This window comes from Felis catus, chromosome A1, assembly GCF_018350175.1.
Source record: "Felis catus isolate Fca126 chromosome A1, F.catus_Fca126_mat1.0, whole genome shotgun sequence".
Classification (NCBI taxonomy): Eukaryota; Metazoa; Chordata; class Mammalia; order Carnivora; family Felidae; genus Felis; species Felis catus.
Genome location: NC_058368.1, coordinates 225,495,108 through 225,518,417, shown reverse-complemented (window position 1 = coordinate 225,518,417; position 23,310 = coordinate 225,495,108). Strand labels below are relative to the sequence as shown.

Genomic DNA, 23,310 nt, shown 5'->3' with positions numbered 1-23,310 from the left:
CTTGATACTACTGACATTGGAACTGAATCAGTCTGCGTTGTGGGGGGCTGTACTGTGCATCCCAGGAAGTTCAGCGGTAACCCTCACCTCCACCCACTAAATGCCAATAGTGCCCGCCCAACGTCAGCGGTAACGACCCAAAACGTCTGCAGACGTTGCTAAGTGTCCCCAGAGAGGCAAAATTGTCCAGTTGAGAACCACCGTTCTATATAAAATTCAAATCCCATCCATTATGATCTACCAAACCCCGAGCAACATTCAGACTACACGCTTTAGGACAAAGAATATATCTGCTGATATATAACCACGCCAGCAATTTTTTCCTTCATGCTAACACTTTTCTCTTTAAACTATAAAATCTGTATTCATTAGGGATGGCAAACAGTAGCAGCCGACGTAGCGCCACGTTCACCGAATCACAGCTTTGCAAGGTTCACTTAAATGTAAACCATTCATTAATCATCAAGTAAAACTCTCAGATCAGTAGAAGGGTCAGTTTCCAAAATGGTTTCTTAAAATCTCATCACTTGCTGTGAACCTAAAACTGCTCTAAAAAGAAAAGTCATTATAAAAAAAAGATTTATCCCTAAACTTAAATGAAATGACCCTTTCATCCATCCCTGCTGAGGGAGATGTGAAAGGTCCAGATGCCGAAGTATGGCCAGAGAGCTGAGGGCCACTCACAGCAGCGAGGCAGACAGAAGCCATCAGAAATGCAGATGACAAGCAAGATTCCCAAACTGTGTGCTGCCTCCAAAGCAAACATGCCTTCTCACAACATCACTTCATGGGAATCTGGACTTGATCGCAAACACACAAAAGCCAAGAAAAATGATTCAGGAAATTCAACGTGACCTTGTTCTTCAGTAGAAATTCTCCCCAGAAATCTACAAATTTTATAGAAACTAGTCTTTGAGGGGCGCCTGGGTGGCTCCATCGGTTAAGCGTCTGACTTTGGCTCAGGTCATGATCTTACGGTTCGTGAGTTCGAGCCCCGCGTCGGGCTCTGTGCTGATGGCTCAGAGCCCGGAGCCTGCTTCGGATTCTGTGTTTCCCTCTCTCTCTGCCCCTCCCCCATTCATGCTCTGTCTCGCTCAAGAATAAACATTAAAAAATTTTTTTTCAATAAAAACAAAGAAACTAGTCTCTGAATCTTCTCCCCAACAGAACACCCTGCAATAGCTCTCACTCAGGATGAACGTTCGGTGGCCCATCACAGAAACAATCAGGGTTATGTTTTTATTGTTTGATTACAGGAAAACTTCAATTCCTTGTTCCAGTCACTGGCAAAAAACAGGTAATTCTTCTTGGGCTTGTGTCACCTGACTGGTCTGCTCTCTACGGAGATACGAATATACATTCCTAATGATTTCAACACAGATCCGATCTTCCCCTCCTACACAAACTACTGACATCACCTCCGAATGAATTTGAGTTCCCTAGAGCTAGAGATCTTGGATCCTAATTCCAATTCTACCACTGCCCAGCTCTGCGAACTTGGGCAAATTACTTACCGTCTTTGAGACTCTATCCTTATACATAAGAGAGAGGAGAACGGTACCAACCGCCTAAGATTATTGGGCAGATTAAATGCATTAGTCCATGCATTTATGGACTATTATGCATTAATACAGTGCCAGCCAAGTGATCAAGACAGTTTCACTAGTTCAACTGGATAAAAGAAAATGCAGACGGCACAGAGGTTGAAAATACTGCCTCGAGGCTTAGCCATGATGCTCAGTTCCATTTAGTCAAATCGTTACCCAAATCTCACATTATACCAAATCCTAAGTATGTATCGTATTTGGTCTTGGGCAACTATTGACCTGAATTAGAGAACACTGCTAAAACATTTTTTAAGACATTTTTGTCCTAAACTGGGTTGTGATAAAGTCAGGCTGTATCATCTTTTAAAAGGCTTAGTCGGTTAAGCGTCCGACTCTTGATTCCAGCTCAGGTCACGATCTCACGGTCTGTGAGTTTGAGACCCGCTTGGGGCTCCATGCTAACAGCACAGAGCCCACTTGGGATTCTCTCTCTCTGCCCCTCTCCAACTTGATCCCAGCTCTCTCTCTCTCTCTCAAAAATAAACAAACTTTAAAAATAAATAAGTTCCCAAAATTCTGCTTTCCTTGAGGAAATAGCTACTCAACTTCATCAAACCACCAAAGAAAACCCTCACAGGGCCTCTTGTTCTGAAGACACCCCGTTTCTTTGTTTCAAATGCACGTGCCAACCACAGAGATTCACATTTAGGCATCCGGCGGAGGTTTAAGAGTCCACGACGACTTTAAGACACTCAAGTGACACAACCTAAGTTAGATTTCTGACCCTATCATTTGGCGTAGCTCTTGGGTAAAGCAACCGTTCTCTGTGACTCACGGTAAAAGGAATCTACTTGATATCACCAAGATAACAGGCAAATAAGCATAAAGTTACATTCCCATCAAGAGCCCTCTGAACTCCAGAGATTTTGCAACGTCAGAAGCACATTTTCTTAACATTGCACACAGTCCGTGAAAGGCGGGCCACCCTAGAATGGTTTTCGCCCCCCATTGTCACTTTCGGAACTGCTGACTCGTGTTTTCATTTTTTTTATGATGGCAAAATACAAGACAATAAAAACTATGTGGTGAAAAGACAGACGCACAAATTACCCTCCACGGTAAATGCCAAGAGGCCCTGACCTGCTTGCTTCGTCACCAGAATAAGGTATGGCAGAATCTTGTCCTGATTATACAGCCAAGAGCTCATTGTAGCAGATGCTTTTCTTCTGACGTAGGCTTTGAAAAACAACAGGAGATTCCAACTTTACTCATATTTTGTTATTTATATTCCATCAATAGTTACAGAAAAGATGCGCTGGCCTTCTCAAAGAGAATCTTAAGTGACCACGGTTTTAGAGCGTAAAATACAGTAGCCCAACAGATCTGTCCAAGGGCAGGAAGGAAACCGTTATAGCCGAAAGGCGAGGTCACCAAGAGAAACATCCCAAAGGTCAGTGGTTCTCAAGACCTAAAACGTTTAATGCTAGAATTTACAGTATGCCCAGACTTCATATCTTTGAACTTGGCACCCACTTTCGAGAGAATCCCCAAAGAATGAAAATCTTAAGGAAATGCAAGGTCCATGATCAACAAGGTGGTATTTTGAGGACCCCATCCTAACAAGGCAAGTCACGCCTGAAAAGGTGGGGAGGCGGCTTATAACTTTTTATCTTCTCAGAAAACCGTAAGCAGTTCAGAAATACTGCCTACTGGAGACTACTTCTGGACAGCAAACAATTCATCTACTACATGTGGACAAAAACCCCATGCAGCACGGCCTTGGTAAGAGACTTCATTTCCCACATCAGCAGCTGTGACTGCCTCAGTCTAGAACCACGAGGCTAAATCTAACACACACGTGTGTGCATATATGTATACACGTGGAACGCGTGTCCACGTACATGTGTTACATATATGTGCATGCATGGGACCTCACATGCACACGGGTGCACACACACATAGATTTCCTACCTATATGCTAAGCAAAAAAAAAAAAAATCTCTTAGGCTTGTAAGTACAGCTTACCTGCTTGTTGGTGAAACACTAGTCCTACGCTATGCACATTCTTGGGAAAAAAACAAGGGCAAGTGGATATTTTTCATAAAAAAACAGGAGCTGTAAAGAAAATCTGTGTATGGAGAAATTCTTTGCTCTCCAGCTGGGTGGTGAGAATACAGGGCATCTCCCTAAGACACAGGAAGCACTCTCAGCTCCTATTTTAATTACAAAAGAGGTAGCAAGATCTGGGATTGGGGTGAGGCAGGCAGGCAGGGCAAAGGGGGTGGGGGGGGGCTGGCTGGCAGGGGACTGGCGGGAAGTGAAGACAGTTCAGGCAGACAGTTCAGGGAGCTGGGGACAACCCAGTGCCTGGCGAGCAGGTGGCCCCTCATCTGGGGGGCAGGTTAACAAAGTTAAAGAGAGTTCCTTTCCATAGGATGGCTCTTTTTCTTTCCCCTTGGGCCCGAGAAACTCTCTCTGTTTGCAAAGCACAGGACCGGGAGCAAGACGCAGCAGGAAGAAAGAGCCCCTGCCCCAGAAATAACTGGGGAAAACACTCCCCTTGCTTCCATACTGCACTCATCTTCACAGAGCATTCTGTCTGCCCAAACAGGCAGGACCCAGGAACAGATGAGGGCAAGAATCTGAGGGATGCTTTTCCATCTCTCTGGGCTCTGACGTTCCCGGTGGCACGCATGGCCTCAGGACCTGGGCACACGACTCCTCACAGAGTGACAAGCCCGCAGGTGGAAACTGCCAGCTGCCCGCCCTAGCTTCTCATCACACCCTTCACCTGGAAGATTCCCTCACTGCCGCCACTCTTGCGTCAGACTCAACTCAGGACTCGCTAAGGACACTTTCATTGGCCCCAGATGTCTTAGCTTGCATCAAAGAAATCCGCTTTCCATCCAGTCGTGCTGAGATACTGAGGGATGGCAGGAATATCTTGCTGCATTTTTTAACATCCCAAGACGGCTTAGCTCACAACATCAGAAGAACAAAATACGCGTGGGAATGAGCAGATGCAAACCTATACTAAGTTTTTTTTAGTGTTTATTTTTGAGAGAGAGAGAAAGAGACAGAGGGTGAGCAGGGGAGGGTCAGAAAGAGAGGGAGACAGAATCTGAAGCAGACGCCAGGCTCTGAGCTGTCAGCGCAGAGCCCGAGGTGGGGCTGGAACTCACGAACTGGACTGAGCCCCCCAGGCGCCCTGATGCAAACGCGTATTAAATGACAATGGCATGCACTATAAAAGGTATAGTGTTACTGTCACCTAACACTCAACACTTAGTTCAAAGTCCATGGAAAGATTTCGTGGAGGCAATAAGAATAAGCTTTAATGCAACACACACACATACTATTGTAGGCTACCTAAATTCCTCTAGTTAGAACAACCAACTCGTAACTTGGGTCAAGGTTAACACACGAGGATACTTACAATACAAAAGGATTGAGAATTAAAAGAAAAATCCATAAACAATTCCCCAAACCAACGGCCAACGGCTCTCCAGGCAACGTAAAGCCAGGTCCCTTGTGTGCACTTTGACCTTCAGTGAACATCAGCACCCACACAGGGATTTTCTGAGGGCCTGATGTGAATCGGCAGCCCAGCTTGTAATTCACTGAGAACATCTCTCCTCCACTGCAGCTCAGAGGAGAGCCTGACAGTGGGCCCAATAATCTAGTATGTGATAACCTCCTTTATGAAAAAGGCACCTCATGAAGATTCTAATTAGAAGCCACAAAATCCCTATCATGAATACATCATGACAGGGTATCTCTGCAGAGCTTGCTGTATGGAAGATGCACTGACACCTCTCATGAAACTTTTGCTGCCAAAGAATCTAAGTAAAGACGTGCAACCTCTTTGATCACACATCTCCATTCCCAGGAAATATTATCCTCAAGAAATAGACAAGGGTACACGATCTAGGTATAAGAACGTTCATGTGCGGTTTTCTAGAAAAGCATGAACCTAAAATAGTGATATAAATGATGATACATGCCCAGAAGGAGCAGGCAGGGTCATTCTTAGACCTGTAAACGTAGGTAGGACTCCTACCCTGGGCTGTAGGCTCCTCAGCGTGCCCTGCACATCACAAAGACCAAAAAAAAAAAAAAAAAAAAAAATGTAGCAAATAAACAGAAGTTCCTCAAAGAATGAATCATGGTTGTTGGTGGAAAATATTATTTTGTATGTACAGTTATGACAGTTATTCGATGTGAACAACTGCTTACCATTAAGAACAGCAAAAGCTTCCGAAAACTCCGAACAGAATTTGGCCGTTTCACTTTAAAAAACTGTGCTCTTAAAATTTTAGAGAAAAATTTCATCGAACAGAAATGATATGTGACGCATACATACAACAAAACTAAAATTTCAAGAAAATATGTAAAACATAACATTATGGAAATAAAAACATTTACAAGACCAAGAAGGAAAATATGCACGCACACATAATCCCCAAACACATTTTTATGCAGATAGTTTTGTGGCCAAGATGCATTAAGGTTTAGTTTCATCTGAAAACAGATTTTTAGGGGCGCCTGGGTAGCTCAGTCGGTTAAGTGTCTGACTTCAGCTCAGGTCAGGATCTCGTGGTCCGTGAGTTCAAGCCCCGTGTTGAGCTCTGTGCTGGCAGCTTGGAGCCTGGAGCCTGCTTTGGATTCTGTGTCTCCCACCCTCTCTGCCCCTCCCCTGCTCACACTCTGTCTTTCTCAAAAACAAACAAACATTGAAAACAGACTTTTAATGAATTAACATGGTTTCTCTATAATATACAGAGCATTGGAAAGTTTAAGGAATAGTGAAAATTCACAGTACTAATGATAGGATTTATATAATGAAAATATTTAGTACTTTCTGCAATACCAGTGATCACATGTAACCCTATTATTTTTCTAATCTAAATATTGCTGTATGAGTGAAATAGGTAAAAGGGATTAAGAGTATACTTGATCTTGATGAGTAGTGAGCAAGGTAGAGTTGGTGATTTATTACACTGCACACCTGAAACTAATAACACCATGTTAATTATACTTCAATTAAAAAAAGAAAAACAAATAGTGCTGTATGAGCTTTGTTGACAATGCCAATAACTACTGTCCTGCCTTACAATGCAGGCCTTTTCCAAACTCAATTAAAAATCTAACCACCACTGTGACTCAAGGAAGGTCTTTTACTTTGGCGTTAATGCCAATAAAACATAAACTGTAAACATCTTGACAATAACCATATAGTGATTTTGCTGAAAGACGGACAAGAAAAATAGATTTATGGAAAATATATTACGGACAACATGGTGTATTACTCATGCGAGTATCACTGGCCTATCAACAGAATGGCCAGGCATTTGCAACTGTAATTATTCTCTTCTACCCTTGATATTCTGCGTTCAGCAATAAAAAACACAGCTTTACACAAATTGTTTGATTGTGCCCTCGTGACACATGACCTCATGTTGAGGTAGGCAAAGACATTTTATTTACCGGTTGGTAAGCTTGATTTAGAACTTTTAAATACTTAGATATGTGACAGAGGTCTGCATTTGTACTCTTGCCCCCGGCACTGAAAAGGACACGTGCAAGTTTTGTGACAATTAAAACTTTTCTCGACTCTTAAACGAAAAACATTATAGATGTGCTTTTATAGAAACATATATAGAGAGGCATGGAAAACAAACATTCCAAAACATTGACAGTAGGACCTGGGGGGGGGCACCTGGGTGGCTCAGTCAAGCATCGGACTTTGGCTCAGGTCATGATCTCATGGTTTGTGGGTTCAAGCCCTGCATCGGGCTCGCTGCTTTCAGTGCAGAGCCCGCTTCAGAGCCTCTGTGCCCCCCCCTCCACCCCCAGCTCCTCCCCGCCCCCTCTCAAAAATTAAACAAACATTAAAATTAAAAAAATTAAACAAACATTAAAAAAAAGCAGGACTCAGGGAGTTTCTGTCTCTTATAGCATTTTCTAAATTTAGTACGTATCTTTGCTAGATTAAGGAAAGAAGAAATTAACAATGATGTGGCAAATTGTACATTACTTTTGACATGGTGATGTCAATTACTGATGATGTAGTAAATCCGTGTTCAGGAAAGTTGTTTAAAGCCTGAACATTCCTAATTCTAAATACAGTCCCTTAAACATAATTTAAATATCTATGAAGTTAGTAACACCAAGAATTTATTAACAGTAGCTACACACAAGCATGTGGTCTATGGACAAACAAACTTCTTTTAAAGTGAACTTTAACACACAAGTGGACTTCACGAACACATGCTTTTGGAGAGAAGTCCACTTATCTCCATCATGTATCCCATGGTTGGGTACTACTCAAATGTTATTAGTGGACAAAAAAAAAAAAGGCATTTAAAAGAATTACAGATTTCTTTTCGGGCCCAATGTTGGGTAGGAAGCCACGTAAAAAAGTTTACAGTCTATTCCAACATCTCCCAAGTCTTTTACCTTCACGACTCTAAACGACCAACCAGTAATAAAAATAAGGCTATCCCAAAGTGCAAACATTCAACCTTGCCTACCTTTTCTTTGTAATAACTCACTTAAAAAAAAAAAATCCACACATAAAATCCTTTTATACAGAGACGATTTTAATCCTGCAGAACGATACTGCAGCGTGGGTGAAGGTATTAAATTTACAGCTCCCCGTGTGTCACTCCCTCGCTGTGGCTGGATTTCAACAGACAAGAACTGCAACACCTTTCCCCGTAACTGGCAGAGTCAGGTGACAGGAGGTCATGTGACGGGAGACGCCAGATTTAAATTGGGGACTCAAGTTGCATACTTTAGACCTGGTGGACACATTTTCCGAAAAGCTCTAGGCAAGGCTGCGATTCCTGTTTCAATCAAGGAATGCTCTCTAGAAATGTCCGGCCGTGTGGTCAGTGATCACGCCATGGGCGTTAATAAGCTGAAGTAATACACAACCGATATGCAGAAACGCTGGGAAAGTTGCCAGAACCCTGAATTGAAAGAGAAGATTCCATCAGAAAACCTCAAAGGCAAACACGGGGGTAATGGATAGCTAGAACTGGGGAAACAAACGAGTCCTACCCTTTCTTGTAATAAACACATCTCACAAAGCTAGTTTTCAAAGTGTCTCGTTACATAAATCTTCCTACCATCCTCATGGGGTCAGGGCCGGCCGCTTTAGAAACCACATTTTACAAGGAAACAAGAGTGTAGGTCTTCTTTAAGTAAAAAGAAAACCAGATAAAAATTAATGGCATGATGTAACATTTTCCTACTGGGTTTCAAGGTTTCTGGAGTGTGGATTACCTGTTAACCCAAACCCCCATGCAATTTAACTCAAATATCATTTACGAACCGCCTACTGCCCTTCAAAGAGCCCAGAAACAACGGTACAAGCAGAAGGCAAATGACACCAACAGGACAGAAAAGAGTGACAGTGAAGAGTACAGAGGTTCTGGAGACAAAGGTCTGTGTTCAAATCCTAATGATCACTTTCTAACTGTGTGACACTCGGCCAAATTACTTAACCTCTCTGTGTCTCACTTTCTTCATCTATGGGGACTTCCTCCTTGAGCTGGCAAATCGATTTCATGAGTTGCTGAATGCCCAGTACTCAGGAACATGCCTGGCACACAGTAAGCCCTCGATAAACATCAGCCATATTTATTATTGTCCTCAAAGAATTGTAAAATGCTTCACAATCAAGGAAAAAATGTTAGAAGCATCACCCCTCTCACCATAAAAGGATCAGTACTTGGGGGAAAAATAAAGGCGATACAAGGAGAGAATCCTATGCATAAGGACCTCTCAGTGCAAACAAGGTGATAAAACTTATGAGTGGGATATTTAAACTCTTGAGGCTCAGTTTACTCATTTGAAAGGGGGAAAAAGATAGGTAAACCCTCTAGCAAACCAGGGTAAATTCCTAACAAGACCAGGACAGAAAGAGGCAGAGCCAAGTTCAGAGGAAAGAAAGAGAGGTAGGAGGTCACCGTGAACTAGACCAGTCAGGGATAGTTTCAAAAAGGCGCTAGCCAGGCAGGACATCTGATCAGCAGAGAGCACAGCACACACAAAGGTGTGGAGAAGGACCTGTAAGAGATCCTCGAGGGTAGAATTCACATGGGGAAAATAATACAGAAGGCCTGGAAAACCAGACTAAGGAATGTGAGCTTGATTTTATAAGCAATATGGACACGCTTGAGACAGAATTCTGGAAAGGCAAAATCTGCCAGAAGTGTACAGGTTGAAAGGGAGGAAATTAATAAATGCAATCTAGCACACGGAACGATCCTGGGGAATAGCGTTAAGGCCAAGATCTCCCTGCCCCGCTGCATTCTGGAATTTCATTCACCATCAAGAGCCCCTGACTCTTACTTTCTACGTTACTGTAACTAATCTCTTCTTGTGCACCTGCCATGGGCCAAGTCTCAAATTCTAATCATCATGCAAGGTTGACACTATTATGCCCACAGAAATAAAGCCCAGGAAGGTCAGAAAACCCAAGATCCCACAGGGGTGAGGGGTGCAGCTGGGCTCCCCAAAGCTACATCTGTTCTACTTTTAAGGATGAAGTGCTTTTCATTTGGCCCAGAGGGGCATTGAGGTGTGGGGAACTATTGCTAAGCTTAATGTAGACTCAGTGTTTGCTCATTCTTGAACGTTCAGTTCCCTGCCGATGATATGAAAATGTTACGTAGCAGTTACTCTGCAAAATTTTGAAACTCATCAAGAAGGCATCCTCACAGAAAGAGAGAGGAATAAGAGTGCACTTATGGTGATGAGCGCGGAATAGTAACACATAGGATTGTTGAATCCTTCTCTTGTACCCCTGACACTAATATAACACTGCATATTAATTACACTTCAGTAAAAACTAAATTTAAAAATCAGAAAAAAACAGGGGTTCCTGGGTGGCTCTTCAAATTGAGTGTCCAACTTCGGCTCAGGTCATGATCTCACAGTTACGGAGTTCCAGCCCCGCGTGGGGCTCTGTGCTGACAGCTCAGAGCCTGGAGCCTGTTTCAGATTCTGTGTCTCCTCCTCTCTCTGCCCCTCCCTGACTTGTGCTCGTTCTCAAAAATAAAGAAACATTAAAAAAAAAATTTTTTTTTAACTAAAAAAATAAAGTCTCCGATTTCTTAATCAATTTCAATGGAAGGGCACATTCAAGGCGAGTGTCCTTAGAGGTGACCCCACTTAAAGCCAGCAGAGCTAAAAAAGCAAACACCGCCCTCCCTTGCCACCACTCTGATTAAACAGTGGAGGCCCCGCCCATGCTGGTTCGTGCCTGATTTGAGAGGTGAGAACAGCAAGCCACACGATATGGGGAGAGCAGCCCCTCCCTGCCAGGCCAGGGAGATCAGGGCTCCCTGCTGGTAACAACTGTCCAGTTTACAGCTGCTCTCAGGGCTCTGCTGTCCCCAACATGGCAGGGGCCAAAAAATGAGTATCTGACAACAGAAACCTTGACCGAGCGTGCAGAAAAGGCAAGGCGCTATAACTCCATTGTGAAAAAGGAGGACCCCAGCAAACAGCCCGACTCTATTTTATCATTGCCAGAGGAGTCGGCTTCAGGATCTGCCGGAACAAGGAGCCCGAAAAATAAGTCTTGATTTTTTTTTTTTTTTTTGCTCGAGGCAATAAATATCACTGAGACCTAAAACAAAATAAAAATACTATAGAAGGGGGGAGAGAAATAGGCTCAAGAATGACTTCCAGCTTAAAAAGCTATTTGAACTCTAGGTTAACAATCAAAACCAAGACACCTTCCCAAATTAAGTGGAAACAAGGAAGGTGATTCCACCTGAGAGTAAGAAATGGGCGTAGCAGGGACATTTTCACCAACAATGTATCTCAAGACGTTAATAACCTGCCTTCTATGCTTGTATTCATGACACTTACAGACATTTTACATATTTATTCTGAAAATCAAAGCAGTCCTATACCTTCCATCAATAATCCTCAAAAGATCTTTTGTTTACATGGCCAGGGGCCATACCTTTTCCTCAAATAGAAAAGTCCAGCTCCTGTATGTGTTCAGCTGGTACGTACCCGCCCCTCCACTACCCTAGCTGCCTACGTGGCCCCAGGGACACGGAAACACCATCCACTTCAAAATATCAACAACATGTTTGCAAAATAATCTTGCCACTTGGTTGAGCCTTTTCTCTTTGCTTAAAAAAAAAAAAAAAAAGGGGCTTCTGGTTACAGACATACCCCAACTTAGTTTCTGCCAACACCAAACTTTTTAACAGCTTAACTCCAAACGCTGAAAAAATGAGTTTTCCCAGAAGTGCACACACAATTTAATTGAGAAGCCATGAAAATGTAAGGTCACGAAGGAACTGCATGGGGAGTGTGGGGCCCTCGGCCTCTCCAATCCCGAGGAACATTCTGAGGTCGGTAGCCATCAGTGGACGGCACAAACCTCATGGGCATCTCGCTGGCCTGCAGTAAAAGCCCTGATGGCTTTTTACAGCAGGCAAACGCAGGCCAGAAGGCTGTGCTTGCAACATGCACAGGAATCAATTCCACGAGGCAACGCTCCACGGGCTGGCTCCGTGGTTCTCAATTAGGAGTGATTTCACTCCCGGTGGCTCATGAAGCAACGTCTGGGAACATTTCGGTTGTCACAACTTGGGGGTTCTGCTAGCACCTACTGGGTAGAGACAGGTGATGTTCAACATCCTACAAGGCACAGGGCCGGCTCCCGACAGCAAAGAATGAACGGAGCCACAATGTCAATGGCACCCGGTTTGAGAAATCCTGGTCCCGCTCTAAACAGCAGCTGCTAGTCACAAGAAGCTCCCATTCTGCTATTGTCTGGCCATGCTCACATAAAGCTAATACATGCAACATCTTGTTCCCCCCCCCCTTTTTTTTTCTCAATTGCTAGTGTTAGTTAGCCTCAAACTGCTGTCCAACAAGCAACAAGTCATTATGCCTAAATCACAATGGAAAAAGTTAGCAAAGACACCAGTTACCAGGGCACTACTTAGCGATGAGTCGGTACAGTTTTGCTGTCCTTGGAAACATATCACTTTCACAGTTACTGTTTCTCCTGTGACAGGACATCCCATGATTTTCTTCACTGGAGAATTTCACGAAATTTAACAAAAGGATGGCCTGTTAGAAGACACTACCGGAGACAAACAGGATCTATATTAAGAGTTTGTCTCTAATACAGCACCGTGTTGCCTCCCTGACTGGCCTTGATGGCCTCCCAAGGTCACTCCAATTATGGGTGGAACTTTGAATGTTGATTAGAATATTGTACTACAAATACATCACAAGCTTAAAAGCATAAATCTTTTTTGTTTTTTTTTTAATGTTTTTATTTTTGAGAGAGAGCGAGCAAGCGCGAGCATGAGCAGGGGACACACACACACACACACACACACACCACACACACACACAGAATCCAAAGCAGGCTCCAGGCTCTGAGCTGTCAGCACAGAGTCTGACACAGGGCTTGAACTCACAGACCACGAGATCATGACCTGAGCTGAAGTCGGACGCTTAACCTACTGAGCCACCCAGGCGCCCCAAAAGCATAACTTTAAATAAATGAAAATTTCCCCCAAATACACGAGTCACCAGCAACAGAGAAAAAAGGCTCTGGATTCTGTAATAAGCTCTTCAACCTTGGGCTTGTGACTTGACATCTGTAGGCTAAGATCCATCATCCAGAAAACTGAAGGGGATGGACTAGATGATCGCCAAAGGCCAGCTTCATATTAATCACTGAAATAAAATCCAACAACCAGGTCTCCTTACACTTAACCAAGGTATGGTGTAAGGAAAAAGTATTTCAGAGAAAGTGCCGGCAGGTCACAGCTGTCCCATGTTATCCTGCAGTTCCCCCCCACTTGCACTAGGGGGCAGAGTTCTGCCCAGGGGGAGGTCACAAGCCCCCTCCCCTCCTTGGTCCAAAAACAGGCTTCAACGGGACTGAAACCCCCAACAAAACCGAATACAAATCCTACGGCTCACCAGCTTTCCCAAGGGACCCAGAACACACAAAAAATAAAAAAAAAAAAATACGAATTAGTGTCCTGCAGGCAGAGCCCAGGTTTTCTTACAGATGAAAGCAATTAAACACAGCCCACTGGTCCATCTTTGGTTAACCTGCAACTCCAGTAAAAAGTTCTGGTGTTTTCTTACAGTCATGAAAACAAAGCTCTGTGGGTTAAAAAAAAAATGCTATAGTCTCAACCACAGATTTCCTTAAAAGAAAAAAAAAATATATGAATGGATAATTCCTTTCCAGTCTGCTTTTCACGGCAAATGTGGGTATCACGTATGAGATGCCACCTTGAAAAAAGGTGGATATTGCTGTTAGGCAAGAATGTATTTATTACTTTGGCCATTAAATACAGTTGTCTAAGAATAAGGTAAGCATCCATCAGGGGGAATGACTTGAAATATTATATCCAATTAACTAGGATAAAGCAAGTTAGCGAACAGAGGCAAGCCCTCACCAATCTAATTTGCTGGAAGATTCCAAAACTGTCCTGGATTCACGAAACGTCCCCTGGCTTCCAATGAAAGTCACATCAGACTCCCTTAAGTCAACTCAGTTTACTTTGAGCCACTTCAAACCTCAAACTTAAAACAGAATTTATTAAATAAACACAACCAAGAAAGGAGAGGGAGCCAAGAAACCACAGTAACTCTCCATCCCAGGGAGGGGGGAAAAAAAAAGAAAAAAAAGGTTCTCAAGTCAAGGGTTTCAAGTAACCGTGGTGTCCCGCCCTCAATGGCCCTAAAAGGGGCATCAGCTTAAACGTTAAAAATAATCATTGTTTGCTCCAAACGATTTTCTTTAAATTCGAATTCAGAATCTGCCAAGGACCGTCAGCACAAGCACATGATCTTTTGATCCCTGCCTCTGGAGTGATCTCAAACCCTGAATGAGCACATCTTGGGGAGCGCTACCACCTAGACTCCAAAGGTCCCGTAGGCAGAGAACACAGTGAATGATTAAACCCTCGCCTCGCTTCTCGCACTTCATTAAGCCGTCTCCTCTGGAAGGGTTTGTGCCCCTCTCACAGGAAGCCGGCACGTTTTGCAAAGGAAATACCAGACCAGAACTTTCTTGGAGAAAGGCACGTCCCGGTAGAACATTCGATTGGGCTTCCCGCACCCCGACAGCCGCGGCCCGGCGCCCGCCGCCTCACCTCGCGCGGGGCGCCGCAGGGACACCCGGTGAGCCAGCCACCCACGCGGAAGGAGGCTCACCTTCGCTACGTCCCGGAGCGCGGGACAAAACAAAACCTGCCTCGGCTTACTCATCCGGAGACTCCCCGGGGGTGATTTCAGGCGACTCCCGGAAAGTTTTGCCCTCCCGGGCTTAGTTAGGACAGGGTCCCAAGCGTGCGCGCGGCGCGGTGGGTAGATCCCTCCCGGGGCGCGGGGGCCAGGTCCCGGCAGGGTCGCCGGCGCGAGCGCACTCACCTCGGGGAAGAAGTTGTCCATTGTTCCAGGGCGCTCCCCAACTTGCCCGAGTCCCGCGTCCGGCTCGCGGAAGTCAGCCCAGCAGACGGTCCGGGGAAACCATGCGTGTCACGGCGCGATTCCCAGGAACCCGAGCCCGCGGGGCTCTCCGGCTGCCATCGCCTTACCCCCTTCTCGTCTTTCGCACCTTTTGTTTGCCCAAACCCAAGTCTCTAACTCATCCGTCCCAACTGCAGCCTTTGTCTCCCTGCCTCCAAGTTCCTTACTTCTGCGCGCAGCGCTCGCGAGCGGAGAACAGCTGGTGACACATTCTTCCCCCGGGCTGGGGGAGGGCGGCGGGGGTCTTGGGAGCGCGCCCCCTCCTCCTGCGCCCCAGCCGGAGGCGCTCGCCGCGACAGGGGGACAGCGGCCACAAAGCGTGCCCGGAGTAGCTACCCCAGAGCGAGCGCCGCCGCGGTGAGGGTTCGGGCGCCTGGACTCAGCCGGCTCACCGCTGCGCGGAGATTTGCAGACAGGACCACTCACCCCGCCCACCAGCCCCGCCCCGCCCCGCCCCTCCAGGAGCTGGGCCCCGCCCACTCGCCCGCCCCTCCAGGAGCCCAACCCTCAGCCAACCCCGCCCCGCGCTGCGGCAGGGTCCGGCCCCGCCCACCCCGCCTGGGGCGGACGCCCGCTCGGCGGCGAGAGGAGAGGACAGGGGAGGGGACGGGAGGGCCGGGCTGCACCCTCTGGTGTCTCCGCCTCCCCATCCAGGCGTGGGCGGAGGAGTCGACTCTACCCTCTGGTGATAGAGACCAAATAGTCACCGGGGAGGAGGGGTTGGGGGATTCTTTTGTGCCTTTGATCTTCAGCGGACCCTGGAACCCGCTCAACACGGATCTCATTAATGCAGCTCGGCAGATGAGCGACCCCGGGGAAGGAAGCGCGGTCGGCCGAGCTGCCCCGGCTGTTGGGCCAGATCAAAGCGGAGAACGGAGGCTGTTCAGAATTTCTAGAAGCTGCCTTCCCGTGTAGAGTTTCTGTCCTGCAGTCGGGTTCACAGACGTTTTCCTAGCAGCCGGGGAATGTAGTTTTGTAACCTGGAAGAGGACATGGCCAGTTGCACCAGAAAAAAATGTAACCCTTTTCCTAGACCTGAAGGAAACCGGCAAAGGGAAGTGAGGTGAAGGATCAAACCACCTGATACGGAGTTGTTTCCTCTAAGGCAGGTCCTTAAACCTGAGCGTGCACAGGAACCACCTGGGAATCTCATTAAAATACAGGTTGGAATTCAGTGGGGCATTTCTAACAAGCTTCCAGGTGCCCTCAAACGGAGGCACCAGGCCCTGTGCTGGTCTGCAAACGGAAGCCCGTCCGTAACAGGTAGAAAAATTGAGAGCAAAGGTTTAGGAACTTTTGTAGCCATTTAAAAATGCCTCGACAGCCAAACAAATGACCGGAGGACTCTCTCAACCGAGTGTAAACCAGCTTTGGTATTGGCGGATTCGTGGGGAGTCATGCCTGGCACAGCAGAGTTCTCCTATTGGTACCTGGCAAATTGGAAACAAAAACGACTAGTTCTTCGCCACAAGTGGTTTGCGAAGTTCTCTCCAGGGGATCTGCCAACTGCTACTCATCCTTTAAAACTCAAGTCAGAAAGTCACATCTTCCAGGGGCAGTCTTCCCAGAAATGCCAGGCCACTTACCCAGCCACACACCACGGGGTGTGCCTTATTCCTAAAACTGTTGAGGACACTGTATGGCTTAAGGTTTTTTTGTTTTTTGCTTTTTTTGTTGTTGTTGTTTTTTTTTTTTTTTGGTTTGTTTGGGGTTTTGTTTTGTTTTGTTTTTCTGGTGTCCTTTCTTCAGTTGGGAGAATTGAAGCTCCTTAACAGAGGGAACTGTGCTTTAAAATTTGTATCCCCAGCCTGTCTCAGAGAATGAATGGATGTAGCATCCTTCTGTAATCCTTAGGTGAAAATCCACGTGTGTCTGTAACCCGAATCTCAGAGCAGCGCTTCAGCATAAATCTCCTCATACCCACCCCGCTTCCCTTTGGAAAGAGTCAATTTGTAAATTAATTGGTGACAGCGTGCTATGCTAGTGCCCGGATTCACATGTTTACACACCTAAGCCATGGAAGCTTGTGTCCCGGGTTGCCAGCAAAATTAAGGTGGGGCCAGGATAAATACCAACAATCCCAGGCACCAGCCAAAGTGCTCAAACGAGTCCTGGGGCCACCTGTGCCCAGATACTGGCGTAAAACAATTAACAGTCATTTTGGTGTTAATCTGTATAGAACATCTCTCAAGAGAAATTACCAGGCAGCTTGTTCAAGCCAGTGTGTGGGTGTGGCTGGGTTCCAGGCATCAACCCAGCCACCAATGTCCTGCGCGGCCTTGGCCATGTCCTTTCAAAGTCACTTTCCAGTACTGGCTTCTCAGTTGTAACAAATGTACCACACCAATACAGCACATTAATTACAGAGACTGGGGGGAGGGGGGCGGTGAGGGGACACTTCCCTTTCAATTGTTCTGTAATCCTAAAACTGCTCAAAAACGTAAAGTCTATTAATTTTTTAAAGGTCACTTCCCTGTTGATCAAGAAGATATAGTTAATAATTACCCCCACTGTGACTCATATAAAGAGTTGTGAGCCAGATCCAATACATAAGGGTTGATTTTTACTGAATTATTATATTTATTTAAAAAGTTTACACCAGGGGCACCTGGGTGGCTCAGTCGGTTAAGCATCCGACTTTGGCTCAGGTCACGATCTCGCGGTCCGTGATTTCGAGCCCTGCGTCGGGCTCTGGGCTGATGGCTTGGAGCCTGGAGCCTGCTTCCGATTCTGTGTCTCCCTCTCTCTCTGCCCCTCCCCTGTTCATGCTCTGTCTCTGTCTCAAAAATCAATAAACGTTAAAAAAAATTAAAAAAAAAGTTTACACCACTTCATCAAAATCTCCTGAAACAGTTGTTACAAAAGAAAAAAATATATATGTACATATATGTGTGTATATATATATATGCGTATATATATATACATATATACATGTATGTATATATACATGTACATATATACATGTATATATGTATATATATACATATATGCGTACATATATATGTATATATATATATATGTATATATAACTGTGAATCTCAGGGGTGGGCTGAGTGCCTAAAAATCAGCATTTTAGTAAGCACCCAAGTAGGCAATTCTGAGTTTGAGAATCACTCCTTGTGGTTATCAGAATTCATCAGATTTTCTGTATAAACGTACATTCTCCAAAAGGCATAAAGATGAACTGCAACAGTAAGACTGTGGAACAAACAGCAAAGTGCATGTTATTTTAAGCATTTGGAATCCATTGTTGAAAAGGACCGTGTTAAATTTACAAGGGCCTAGACAAAATTGGACAGAGAAGGGGAAGCAATTTAAATCGATAGATCTCTAAGAATATCTATTCTTCTTACCAGTTTTTTAAAGTTATGTGCTTCCTTTTAAGAAGCTGTCTTACCCATTGGTCAAAGCTGATTAGGCTAAAACAGTTGCCCTCTTAACAAGTGACAGGCTCAAGAATGTGTGTGTGTATGTGGTTTTTTTAATGTTTATTTTTCAGAGAGAGACAGAACATGAGCAAGGGAAGCCCAGAGAGAGACACAAAATCGGAAGCAGACTCCAGGCTCTGAGCTGTCAGCACAGAGCCCGATGCAGGACTCGAACTCGCGGACCTGGAGATTATGACCTGAGCTGAAGGGACGCTTAACCAACTGAGCCACCCAGGCGCCCCAAGAATGTTAATGACAGAATGGGCACATTTCCGGAGACAAAATTCCTTCCGATTATCCTTATTTCTCAAAGACTCCGTGCTAATTGTCATTTTCAAAACAAAACACCAAAGCAGCTCAGGCTACGTTCTCTTATTTAGCTGCAAAAATTAACCCACACTGCTGAAAGATTTATTTTAATACAATTGGGGCCATTTCCCCACACAAAGGGAGACTCATGTAGGGTATATAATGAATGAAGTAATATGATCTCCCTCTGTTTTTGTTTTCCACCGTGTGTTTGTTTGATTTTATTTGAAGTGTGTTGTCTTAACTTCCTTGGTGATTTCAAATCGAGTTCTTTGTTGTTGTTCTGTGGCTGCTACCAGTTCCTAACCTGGTTGTGTCTTCGTGTATAGAACCTTTTCCATTACTTTTGTTTTTATTAAATACTCACCTGTAATTGCTCCCGTCAGAGTAATGGTTTAATTACTAGGTATCGAAAGGGAAAGTGCAGGAAGGTTCTTTCACACAAATTAGAAGTTAATAACTGACACAACTCTAAAATCCTGTTTTTCATGCTCCACTAAACAACGGGTGTTCTTTGGGTTCACCTATAATCTTGGATATTTTAAAAATTAAATGTATTTGCTTTTCTGAACAAAAATGAAGGGCATTTTTACATGTTCTTGAAACTTGTAGACAAATGTTTGTGTGTGTGTGTGTGTGTGTGTGTGTGTGTGTGTGTGTTTATTTCTCATAACTTGCAATTCAAAAGCCCTGAAGGGATTTTTCTTTCCATGTGAAACTGAGAATGATTGGGAAAGATTTGCCGAGCAAGAATAAAATTGGTGGTGAAATGATGTGAAGTGTTTTACCCTGTAATAGAACTAAACAAGTGCAAAAGAATCAACAGAAATTAAGCAGGGATAAGACATTTAAAAAAAAAATGAATCTGCTACTCTTCCTTGTTTTCTAAACACGATGGACTTGGGCTAAGATGTAATTGACCTCATCAGAAGCAGGCCACTCAGTGGATAGCAGATTCTAACTAAATCCCCATGGCTCCAGACTACAGAGGGAATGCTTTCTAAACTGATGGCCCACAGAAGCACAGAGGATGGTTTTCACAAATGAATCTGTTTCCTTTTAAAGTGCGAGGTCCTGGATCTGTTGAATGTGATAAACAAATGGAATCCAACTCGTTGAAACCCTCCAGGGTGATATACTCTGCCTGCTTAGAGACTGTGACGGCCCCATTCTCCTTGATTTCTTTGTATCTTCCTGCTCTTTCATTGTTCCAGAGCGGCTCTGAAGCGGACTTTCCGTGAATCACAACATGTTTACCACTTCCCAACCTCGTGTCTTCGCTTACTCTCCTTTCTTGATTTTTCAGTTTTTCCTGGTTGTGTTATTCAAGCCAATAAATGTGTTTGTGTCTGTTCCACTTGCAAATGGCTGTTTCTGGGGGCCCTGGGTGGCTCAGTCGGTCAAGTCGAGTTGGGCTCCTGTCACGATCTCACAGTTCATGAGTTGGAGCCCCTCCTCAGGCTCTCCGCTATCCGTGCAGAGCCCTCTGCGGATCCTCTGTCCCCCTCTCTCTCTGCCCCTCCCCGCCTCAAAAATAAATAAATATTAAAATAAATTAAAAAAATTTTTTTAATGTTTATTTATTTTTGAGAGAGACAGACAGAGACAAAATGCGAGTGGGTTAGGGGCAGAGAGAGAGCGAGACACAGAATCCAAAGCAGGCTCCAGGCTCCGAGCCGTCAGCACAGAGCCCGACATGGGGCTCGAACTCACGAGCCGTGAGATCATGACCTGAGCCCAAGTCGGACGCTCAACCGACTGAGCCACCAAGGCGCCCCTAAAATAAATTTTAAATACATGGATGTTTCCTAACCTACTTGCTCTCTGAACTACTGGGCCATCTCTTCAAGCCCCATCCTTGTCACTTTCTATGCCTTCCTCTTTGAACCATCAGCTCTCCCACCGCTTCCAATCAGATAATTTGCCCGCAATTCCACCCTCGCGAAGATCACCGTGACCTTGAAATAATCAAATTCAACAGCCCGTTCTCAAATGTCATCTCCCTTGACGTCGCCCCTCCTCTGGAACTCTCGAACTTCTCAGCTCCCGGGCCAGCTTCCAGAGCCGGCAGCCTGGAGAGGGAGCCGCACAGGACCCGATGCTCAGAAGGGGCCCTGGGCTTGGGCTAATACTCTGTTGTGATGTCTCAAACTCCTCACCGACTTCTGAACAAGGGGCCCCGTTCTTCTGTTTTGCACGGGGCCCTGAAAATTACGTAGCCAGTCCTGCCTAGCTTTGAGAGCGCTGCATTTGTCCGGCTTCCGCGTCTCTTGGAGCACTTTCGCTGCCACTTTTACGGGCCCCTGCTCTCCTTCCGCCTCTGAAATACACTCAATCCTAAACACACTTCCTCTTCCCCACGCTCACGTGGCTGCCGCACGCGGTCCGTCACTTCCGGTCTCCTCGGAAATTGATCCCACGTCCGTAACTCCAGCCACGTATTCCCACACCCCTGTTGATTGTTTCCTCCCCGGGTTCCTTCTCCCCCTTCACGTGCCCAAACTAAATCTTCACTGTCTTCATCACCTTCTACCAACCGGCCTATATTGATTCGTGGAACGATAGCATTCGGCCACCTTGATGAGCAGGGCTCTGTCACCTAGAGCTGCCCCGGGTCTTCTGATGATCCTATCACGTGCTGAGAGGGGCCTTCATGATGTGAATCCCTCTAGCCCAACGGAGAATATTCAAGCTTCTTTTGCTCCAAACATGTGACTTCAGTTCTACCAGTCCCACGCACCCACTCGAGGTTTCCCCTCCTCGGGGGAAATGGGGGCTTGGAGTGCAAATGGGGGTGACCCTGTTTGTGACAGAGTTGAGTGGATCTGTGGTCAGCCGTGAGGGCAGCGACTACCCGGCCAGCAGGAGCGGCAGCAGGTGCCTTGGGGGGGGGGGGGGGGTAGGCGGGGAGGCCCCGACTCACCAGGCCCATTCCGGGCTGTGGTTCTCAGAATTGTTTCTGGAGACCTAAAAACCCACTCCTCCAGCCCTTCCAAGGATACAGCAAGCCCTGTAATACCCTTTGTAGTACCTCTTAATCCAACTTGTGGTCTGCAGCCTGCCAATACCTTAGAAGAGCATCGCCTTAAGGGCCAGGCAAGTGCCACCTTTAGGCACCTTTAGACGTGGGCTGCTTTTCTCAAAGTGGTCTCAGTGCTCCTTTGGTGCCGGCAACTGTCTGGGGCCACCCTGGACCCAGATCAGTCCCATGTGGATTCAGTCTTCATTTCTCCTCTTCGGGGCTCTCTCCGACCCTCTCCCCCACACAAGGTGTCATCCAGAAGTCCAGGGCTGGCATGTCTCGGGGACCCTCTGGAGCCCGTGGCTGGACCTCAGTCCCAGGAGGACAGCCACCTGGCTTCTCCTGCTGGCCAGTGCAGTGTGTTTTTCACAGGATTGTGAGGGATGGGGCCACCTCCACCTGAATGAGGCTAACGAGCCATGCTTGAGTGACTTTCACTCACTGAGGACGCAGGATGACGACAGTAGTCCCGGCTACCAACGGGAGAGCCGGCACCCGGACCCTAAGAAGACTCTTCACGTACGTTCGCCGGAACAAACAAATACCGAAGGGCTCTTATTCTAAATCTCCGTGGAGGGGTCACTCTACCTCCCATGGGCCCATGAATTTTGTAATAAATATTTAAATCAAAGTATTTGTATATATACAGGGGTTTTATATACCTTCAGGGCAGCCTTGAACACCAGCACAGAAAACAGCTCAAGGCTGGCACGCAAGAGAGAAACTTGGGGGGGGGGGGGGTAAGACTCAGGAGCTACGTCGCAGGGCCAATCCTCTGCAAACTCTTTTTGGCGATTTGGCAAGGCTTTGTTTTCCCCCACCTGAAGTGGCTATTGCTTTTGCTTCTTAAATGAGTTGAGAATATGTTAGGAATGTTGTTGTTGTTGTTGTTGTTGTTGTTTTCCTAAAGTTTCCAGAAGGCAAGTGCTGCTGAGAGTATTAGGGGAAAAAAAATCAGATAAGGGCAGAAAGTTGTTTGTATAAGAATGTCTAGGATAGAGTTGTTTACAGTAGTTAGGAACCTGGACACCACCTTAGCGCCTCTCGGCAGGAGCCCGGCTGAGTAAATTGTGACAAATGTGCATAGCAGACACCCTCGGGGTTAGAGATCTGCTTCTGTGTAACAAGCTACCTAAAACTCAGTGGCTTCAGACAACAATGACTTCTTATTTCCCACAAGGCCGTGGCTTGACTTGGCTTGACTGGGTTTCACGGCCAGCAAGGTCAACTGGGTTCTCTCCGGCAGCTGCAGGCAGACAGGTGCTCAGCTGTGGCTGGTCCTCAAACACGCCGTCCACATACGGCAGGAACCCGGTGGGGGGAGGCAGCCGGGACAGCTGGGCCACTCTCTCCACGTGGTCTGTCTTCGCACCGTGACCGGGAGAGGGCAGAATTCGCAAGACCTTTTGAGAACTTGCACAGAAGTTACACGACATTGTGTGGGCTGCATTTTATTGGTCAA

The 23,310-nt window shown here is 45.9% G+C and overlaps 1 protein-coding gene across 3 annotated transcripts in view; it reads right to left on the bottom strand.

Moving 5' to 3' along the window:
• MYO10 (myosin X) overlaps positions 1–15,498 on the bottom strand; it is a 229,275-nt gene extending 213,777 nt beyond the window's left edge. For all 3 annotated transcript variants that reach the window (XM_023239408.2, XM_023239417.2, XM_023239414.2), the window contains exon 1: positions 14,991–15,498. In XM_023239408.2, coding sequence (XP_023095176.2) covers positions 14,991–15,011 — 21 coding nt within the window. In that variant the 5' untranslated portion in view covers positions 15,012–15,498. The remainder of the gene's footprint in view (positions 1–14,990) is intronic.
• Between the last annotated feature and the right edge of the window lie 7,812 nt (positions 15,499–23,310).